Below are 9,049 nucleotides of genomic sequence, written 5' to 3'. Positions count from 1 at the left end.
CCAAAAATACCACATAACATGAAGAATATCACTAGACCCATGAGATCTTCAAAAAAATGCACAATGATCAATGCGGATCATAAAAAAATAGGACATGATTAAGAAACACCAACAAGCACATTAGAATCATTCACAATAGTTGCACCAACACCACTTAATCAAATCTTCATCGATCAACACGTTAACACTCAAGAACACTTAACATCAACAACTCGGACAAGAAAGATAGCCTATGGAGCATCAAATCATGAACCATATGAAATGAAGATACACACAAACATCCCAAACACTCTCCCAAATCCGCAACATAAAATATGATAATACCAGAGCACAACAAATCAAACATTAGAAGACTGCCACACTGAACCAATCTCCATAACGAAATCCTCGACTCGATCAAATCACCACATATCATCATAAAATCAATAAAGAATAAAGTATCTCTAGTTTATTCAACATAGCAAATAGATAAACCAACGAGATCAACTCACTGCAATCACTGGATCACCAAATAGCTCTTTGCAACATCAAAACATAAGAATATGTTGACATCAATGACAACAACATATCTTAGCAACAACAATATCCAATAGTTTGAATGGATCTGTGAAAGATATATATGTTTTATAATTGATGTATCATCTTTGAGCCTTTGGTTATACTTTTATGTATGGCTTTCTATGCTTTGTGAAGTTTTAAGTATCAAATTCTCAGTGCATTGCCATAGTTTAGGTTAATTTTAGTTTTCTCTCTCCCTTTTCCCTTAGTATGAAGAGATGGCTTCTAAAATCTTGGAGGTCGTCTAGTGAAGTGCAATAGGTTCCCTACTCACTGGACTTCCCATAAGGTTATTTCCCTAGAAGTAATTTTAGGTATCAATAGAAGGAAATTCAAAAAAATGTGTAGAATATTTATCCAGCATATCAAAAAACAAAATTGTATTAGACAATTTTCCAATGTTCACTTTCTCAAATAGTATGTATTTTATAACTACATTAGAAACTCACATTATTTAGAATGAACCTTCATTGAAGGTTTAATTGATAGTTTTTAAAGAGAAATTAAAGTAGCCAATACATGTCATATCTAGTTAATGTCCAATGTAAGATAAGTTTGATGCCAACTATGATTGATAATACTAAAATACTTGGGAAATGATAGATGTTGATTATTGAATCATTATGTCTAATTTTAGTTGATATTAATATGTGTTAAGTTAGAGGTTGATTGTGGCTCATACGAATTAATTCTATTTCAAGGAGATATACTCTTGTGTAATATTTTTGAATGATTGAAAGTGTCTTAAATATGTGACCCAACATAAATGTAAACTTTTTGTTGCCCATAGAAATGATTAGTTACTATGTCATAAGATTGTAGGTATTAGAAGTGAGAAAATCTAAGTTTTGAAACTATGGACTAGATCATGCATATAATCAAGTCTAAAATTGGAAAGTATTGGAAACTAAACAAGAATGTTCTAAGATAGATAAATAAAGATAACAAAGTGACAAGTTCAAGATTATAACAAGTATCACAAAAGAGCCAAATAATGTATTACAATTGTATATTAAATATATCCATGTAAAGTGACAAAAAACATAAAGATCAGAGAGTAAAGTATGAAAATTTTCCCTCTACATTAAAAAAAAAATATATAAAACAATTCCTAAAAAATAAGAAATAAAATACTAAAATTATATAGGACAATTCTCCAACATATCAAAATAGAAATTTGTGTTAGATAGTTCTCCAACACTTTCTCAAATAGTATAAACTTTATAACCACAATAAGAACTCCATACACTCTCCAAATTATGTACATTGATTTATATGTGAATTGTTCTTCATTGATTACTTAAAAAGGTAAGTATCTTCTCCTCTTGAATTAAATTTTCAAACACTTATTACAATTATCATTCTTAAACACTCTTTTAATTATTGTATATTAATTATATTTTATTTATGTACATTCATCTCATTAGCCAAATTAATTGTACTTTATCTATACATATTTATCTAATTATTTAGATTTTATGGAATGGGGATTTTATTCTCTTTAAGTAACACAACTTTGAGTTTGACTTCTTAATATTATTTAATTTAGTGAGTCATGTGGTATATGTATATATGTATATATATATATATATATATATATATATATATATATATATATATATATATATATATATATATATATATATATATATATATATATGACCATAATAAATCAATCCAAGTCAATTGAATCTACATTTTATGGAAGAGATCGTTTGAAGACTTGGAGTGTGACATCTACCCAACTATCAAGATGCACATTTGACCATTTTCATTAAGTGAAATAAAAAACTCAAAGAGTAAAACGATAGTTTAATGGAGTACATTAGGATGCACATTTGATCATATTTATTAAAATCCATTGTATTATACTCACTCCAAACATCACAATAGGATGCATATTTGATCATATATCTTAATTAATTGCACATTTTATAGAGGAGATCGTTTGAAGACTTGGAGTGTGACATCTACCCAACAATCAAGATGCACATTTGACTATTTATTAATTAAGTGAAAACAAAAAACACAAAGAGTAAAATGACGGATCAATGGAGTACGTTAGGATTCACATTTGATCATATTTTTTATAACCCATTGTATTATCCTCGCTCCAAACATCACATTAGGATGCATGTTTGATCATATTTATTAATTAATTGAAATGAAAAACCCCTTTGTGTATATTTTTTGGATCACAATGAATCAATTGAAGTCAATTGAATCTACATTTTGTGGAGGAGTTCATTTGAAGACTTGGAGTGTGACATCTACCCAACAATCAAGATGCACATTTGACCATAATTATTAATTAAGTGAAAACAAAAAACACAAAGAATAAAATGAAAATTAGAACACACATTGGATCATATTTATTAAAATCCATTGTATTATCCTCGCCCCAAACATTAGGATAGGATGCATATTTGATCATATTTATTAATTTATTGAAAATAAAAAACTCATCGTATCATTGTTGCTCGAAACATTAGGATGTATATTTAATATACTTATTCTTAATTACTAAATAAAAATCTCTTATATTCTATTTTTTATTAATTAATTATTGTTTTTACGTGGATAGACATTCTAAAACGATGGGTGTAAGAAAAACAAAACACTACTAGAAATTGGATTTGATTTATTTTAAGAAAACAAAAATTAAATTAAATTTTCTTTTAAACACCTTAATAATGATTTTAAAGTGAATAGGCCATCTACAATGATAGTAAGCCTAGAAGGTCAACACAATCTAGAAATTGGATTTGATTTGTTTTTTAAAAGCAGAAATTAGATTTAATTTGTTTTAAAAAAAAAGATGTACCATATTAAAAATTAGATTTTATTTATTTTATTTTTAAAAAACAAAATTAAATCAATTTGTTTTTAGATACCTTAATAATGATTTTTATGTGTTCTACGGTGGGGTCTACAAAAGGTCTCCCCAACTCTGTCTGTAAAACAAAATGACCTGGAAAACAAAATGCAATACCTATACAAATTGGATTTGACTTGTTTTTTTTATTCAATTTGCTTTTAAATACCTTAATGATTTCCAGATTTTTTCCATAAATACAAGAAAAGATGCATTTGATGTCTGGAAGACTGGATAGATACTAAAAGACCTCAAATGTTGAATCTGGTGCGGCGGCGCTTACTTCGATTGCGTGACGAGCAGGACAAATGGAGCGTAAGTGCTTCCGTCATCACTACATACCAGGGCTAGATAATTCACAGTTGCTCCCTCCTGCAGGGCTCAAAGATTCCGTCTTGACAGGAAGCTATCTGGAAAAAAATAACAGTAAGCTGAAATGGCGGGACTATTCGACAAGCAAGCAAAGGCATACTCGGACGCAAGGCCAAGTTATCCAGCTTCCTGGTTTTCCGAACTGGCGTCTCTCACACCAAATCACTGCCTCGCCTGGGACGTGGGCGCCGGAAACGGCCAAGCTTCTGTAGCAGTGAGTACTATTTATTTACACAAATTCACAAAATAATTCACTTTTATTTGAAACTTGAAAACCCTAGCTGATAAGGCGTCGCCATGATAGATTGCAGAGCTTATTTACACAATTCACAAAATAATTCTCTTTTATTTGAAATTTCAAAAACCCTAGCTGATGAAGCGTCGCAAGGGCAGATTGCAGAGCACTACGAGCGAGTGATCGCCACAGACGTAAGCAAGCAGCAGCTGGAGCTGGCGCAAAAGCATCCACGAGTGACATACGCCGTTACGCCGCCCGTCCTAACGGATGAGGCCCTGGTTTCACTTGTAGGCGCGGAAGGATCTGTGGATCTGGTGACGGTAGCCATGGCGGTGCACTGTTTCGACCTTAGGGTTTTCTATTCGCAAGTGAAGCACCTGCTGCGAAAGCCCTGGGGAGTGCTCGCCGTGTGGGGGTACCGTAATCCGAGCGTCAGTCCGGCCGTGGACGAGGTTTACAGGAAATTCATGGAGTCCACAATGGGGTACTGGAACCCTAAAACAGGGTATCTGTTTGAAGGGTACAGAACCCTGCCTTTCCCCTTCTTGTCCGTGCTGCCCGGCGGATCAGGTTGTGAGGGACGGCCGGTGGTTAGGCAGATGGACCGCCATGTGTCGTTGGAGGGCTACCTAGGGTTGCTCAAATCGTGGTCGGCCGTTGTGACTGCGAGGGAGAAGGGCGTGGAGCTTCTGAGTGATGATGTTTTGGGGGCGTTCAAAGAGGCGTGTGGTGATGAGCATGCCATTCGCACCTGTACATACGAAGTCTATCTGCTCGCCGGCACGCCGTCCCTCTGGACTCCTCCTTCCTGGTCTTGTTCAGGTTGAAATACTGTAATAAATGGGACTTGATCATCGTGTCAAGTATTTTATATCATTATATTATTCTGAAAGAATTCTTAGTTATTGTGATATTGTTAATCGATTTCAATTGTGTAGTTCTCAAGTCAAATTAATTGACTCATGTTTCATTACAACTCATCTCTCATGAGAATGAATGGGACACTTGACACTCTTGCATCTGGGTGATGTTCACAAAGTGAAAGTGAAGCATTGGACTCATGCCTTGAATTTGATAGGCTAGATGGCCGTTTTTTCATTTTTGAACCGTATTTGATAGCATAAAAAATTATCCGACCGGATGCATAGACGTGTTATTTTTTTCTAAAACCCTATATATGACAATAAATCGTAAAAAAATATAGTAAGTAGTATATATCATATAATATTATAATTTTAAAAATTCATATATATTAGTTTAAAACATTTATTATAAAAATATAAATTTATTTAGAATATTTTGAAATGGAAAGATATAGTTGTTTCTAATTTTATAATATTTTAATATAAATTTTTAGGATATTTCTATTTTTTCAAATGAACTTAAAAACTTGTTATAATTGAAATAATATATTATAATTGTTAAAATAGAATATAATTTTTAGAATATATTCTATTTTCATAAATTTAGAAACTTAGTAAATTTAAGATTTTTGCATATATTACTAATTTATTATTGTTTCTAAATTGTTTATGTTCTTTATATATATATATATATATATATATATATATATATATATATCGATATGTGAAATGAATAAAGAGAGGACAATGATTTTCATTTCTTTTTAAAAATTTGTATTTCAATCTTTGCATTTATATTTTTTTACAGTTAATATTTTTCTTAAAATGTCAAATGAAAGACATTGAAATGACTAAACTGTCATAAAAAATTGATACGACAAATAGGGGTGGCCGTCAAATTCCAGGCTTGGACTGAAACACAAGTCTAATAGCATTGGACTGAAACACAAGTCTTTTAATTATTTGGCATGAAGCACGAGTCTTTGACTAAGAGTCCATTACATGAGTCTTTTAGTTATTTACAAGTCTTTGACTAAGAGTCTATTACACAAATCTTTTAGTTATTTGATATGAAGCATGAGTTTTTAGGTTGAAACCTTTTCGACTGCTATTACATAAGTCTTTGTGTTATTTGATACGAAGCACAAGTCTTTAGGCTAAAACCTCTTTGACTAAGAGTCATGGAATAAAAGGTATCTATTTCCTAGTGAGGTATCCTATCACCGTTTTCCTCAACCTTTCCACTTCTATCCTATTTCCATAATTGAAAATTCCTAATGCATTCATGGGCCATGATAGAGAGTATGGAGGTGTTTGCGATAGGGTGCCCTGGAAGCTCAACCTCTCCAAGCCCAAAAGCAGTACCCTATACCCCTTTGACTGCATGGACTCCCTAGTCATATAAAATGAGGTGGCATAGCTGGAGGGTGACCCCAACACCATTTTCCTCTACTTGCAATTCCTTCTCCCTCTATCATGGTTGAGAACACTTAGAATAAACCAATTGTAGCATATCATTAATCAATAATGAGCAATGATAGTCATAAACAACAATGCATTATTAATCAACTTAATGCTAAGTCAGATCTTATTCGGTTTATGCAAATTATCTATATTTGAATTTCTGATTTGATCCCTTATTCTCTTCTGGGTCTGCCCTAGATCTCTCTTAATTCTGCAAAATGTTTCTTTTCATTAGCTGATCCATTATGATGTCTTTCCTGAATATAAACTTGGATTTCTTAATTTATTGTCTAATCTTATTATGCTCTTAGTGAGGTAGATATCCCATGGATGCCTCTTCTAATTGAGTTCTATCTCCCTTTTATATCTTTATTCTTGAAGGAGACACACCCCTTCAACATTTATGCCCTTGCAAGAGTTGCACCTTTTCTCTACTAATTGATTTTAATAATTTAATTTAATTTAATTTAAAAACCATTATTATCTTGGCACCTTTATATTAATATTGTTGATGATATACTTTTAAGGGGTTGTGATCCAAATAGGGTTTGTCATAATATTTTTTCTTTTGAGAGAATATTTGATTTGTTTTTTAAAAGCAAAAATTAGATTTAATTTGCTTTCAAAAAATAGATAACCGTATTAGAAATTGGATTTGATTTATTTTAAGAAAACAAAAAATTGAATTCAATTTTCTTTTAAACACCTTAGTAATGATTTTAAAGTGAATACGTCATCTACAATGATAGTAAGCCTAAAAGGTCAACTCAATCCTCTAAGAGATCTAGAAATTGGATTTGATTTGTTTTTTAAAAGCAGAAATTAGATTTAATTTGTTTAAAGAAAAAAATATACCATATTAAAAATTGAATTTTATTTATTTTATTTTTAGAAAACAAAATTAAATCAATTTGTTTTTAGATACCTAATAATGATTTTTATGTGTTCTACAATAATAGTACGGTAGGGTCTATAAAAGGTCTCCCCAACTCTGTCTGTAAAACAAAATGATCTGGAAAACAAAATGCAATACCTATAGAAATTGGATTTGACTTGTTTTTTTAATTCAATTTGCTTTTAAATACATTAATGTTATCCAGATTTTTTCCATAAATACAATAAAAGATGCACTTGATGTCTGGATAGATACTAGAAGGCCTCAAATGTTGAATCTGGTGCGGCGGCGCTTACTTCGATTGCGTGACGAGCAAGACAAATGGAGCGTAAGTGCTTCCGTCATCACTACATACCAGGCCTAGATAATTCACAGTTGCTCCCTCCTGCAGGGCTCAAAGATTCCGTCTTGACAGGAAGCTATTTGGAAAAAAATAACAGTAAGCTGAAATGGCGGGAATATTCGACAAGCAAGCAAAGGAATACGCGGACGCAAGGCCAAGTTATCCAGCTTCCTGGTTTTCCGAACTGGCGTCTCTCACACCAAATCACTGCCTCGCCTGGGACGTGGGCGCCGGAAACGGCCAAGCTTCTGTAGCAGTGAGTACTATTTATTTACACACATTCACAAAATAATTCACTTTTATTTGAAACTTGAAAACCCTAGCTGATAAGGCGTCGCCATGATAGATTGCAGAGCTTATTTACACAATTCAAAAATAATTCGCTTTTATTTGAAATTTCAAAAACCCTAGCTGATGAAGCGTCGCCATGGCAGATTGCAGAGCACTACGAGCGAGTGATCGCCACAGACGTAAGCAAGCAGCAGCTGGAGCTGGCGCAAAAGCATCCACGAGTGACATACGCCGTTACGCCGCCCGTCCTAACGGATGAGGCCCTGGTTTCACTTGTAGGCGCGGAAGGATCTGTGGATCTGGTGACGGTAGCCATGGCGGTGCACTGGTTCGACCTTAGGGTTTTCTATTCGCAAGTGAAGCACCTACTGCGAAAGCCTGGGGGAGTGCTCGCCGTGTGGGGGTACCATAATCCGAGCGTCAGTCCGGCCGTGGACGAGGTTTACAGGAAATTCATGGAGTCCACAATGGGGTACTGGAACCCTAAAATTGGGTATCTGTTTGAAGGGTACAGAACCCTGCCTTTCCCCTTCTTGTCCGTGCTGCCCGGCGGAGCAGGTTGTGAGGGACGGCCGGCGGTTAAGCAGATGGACCGCCAGGTGTCGTTGGAGGGCTACCTAGGGTTGCTCAAATCTTGGTCGGCCGTTGTGACTGCGAGGGAGAAGGGCGTAGAGCTTCTGAGTGATGATGTTTTGGGGGCGTTCAAAGAGGCATGGGGTGATGAGCCTGCCATTCGCACCTGTACATACGAGGTCTATCTGCTCGCCGGCACGCCGTCCCTCTGAACTCCTTCCTGCTCTTCGTCCTGTTCAGCTTGAAATATTTCATGTAATAAATGGGACTTGATCATCTGTGTCTAGTATTTTATATCATTATATTATTCATAAAGAATTCTTAGTTATTGTGATATTGTTAAACGAGTTCAATTGTGTAGTTTTCAAGTCAAATTAATTGACTCATGTTTCATGAGTAGTAGTTGTTCACAACAACCCATCTCTCATGAGAATGAATAGAACACTTAACGCTCATTGTCTTTCAGTGATGTTCACAAAGTGAAAGTGAAGCATTGGACTGAAACACAAGTCTTTTCATTATTTGATATGAAGCATGAGTCTTTGACTAAGAGTCCATTACACAAGTCTTTTAGTTA

General features: G+C 34.1%; 2 protein-coding genes across 2 annotated transcripts; both read left to right on the top strand.

Annotated features, from left to right (window-relative positions):
* The first annotated feature begins 3,566 nt into the window (after positions 1–3,566).
* LOC131068666 (uncharacterized) lies at positions 3,567–4,973 on the top strand. The gene is made up of 2 exons (XM_058003905.2): positions 3,567–4,019; positions 4,199–4,973. Exons 1-2 carry the CDS (start codon positions 3,870–3,872, stop codon positions 4,868–4,870), a joined length of 822 nt encoding a protein of 273 aa, XP_057859888.2. The 5' UTR covers positions 3,567–3,869; the 3' UTR covers positions 4,871–4,973.
* A 2,429-nt stretch (positions 4,974–7,402) lies between these two features.
* LOC131068667 (uncharacterized) lies at positions 7,403–8,800 on the top strand. Its single transcript, XM_058003906.2, has 2 exons — positions 7,403–7,864; positions 8,043–8,800. Exons 1-2 carry the CDS (start codon positions 7,715–7,717, stop codon positions 8,682–8,684), a joined length of 792 nt encoding a protein of 263 aa, XP_057859889.2. The 5' UTR covers positions 7,403–7,714; the 3' UTR covers positions 8,685–8,800.
* Positions 8,801–9,049: the final 249 nt, after the last annotated feature.

This window comes from Cryptomeria japonica, chromosome 6 (genome assembly GCF_030272615.1).
Source record: "Cryptomeria japonica chromosome 6, Sugi_1.0, whole genome shotgun sequence".
Taxonomy (NCBI): domain Eukaryota; kingdom Viridiplantae; phylum Streptophyta; class Pinopsida; order Cupressales; family Cupressaceae; genus Cryptomeria; species Cryptomeria japonica.
The sequence above is the reverse complement of the archived record's forward strand: the minus strand, read 5'-3'. Positions and strand labels throughout refer to the sequence as shown.

What these genes read in the sequence shown, in the direction of transcription:
- LOC131068667 (XM_058003906.2), top strand. Translation starts at nt 7,715, where the DNA reads ATGGCGGGAATATTCGACAAGCAAGCAAAGGAATACGCGGACGCAAGG. An exon ending in ACGGCCAAGCTTCTGTAGCA is followed by an intron (nt 7,865 to 8,042) that starts GTGAGTACTATT and finishes TCGCCATGGCAG; the next exon opens with ATTGCAGAGCACTACGAGCG.
- LOC131068666 (XM_058003905.2), top strand. Translation starts at nt 3,870, where the DNA reads ATGGCGGGACTATTCGACAAGCAAGCAAAGGCATACTCGGACGCAAGG. An exon ending in ACGGCCAAGCTTCTGTAGCA is followed by an intron (nt 4,020 to 4,198) that starts GTGAGTACTATT and finishes TCGCAAGGGCAG; the next exon opens with ATTGCAGAGCACTACGAGCG.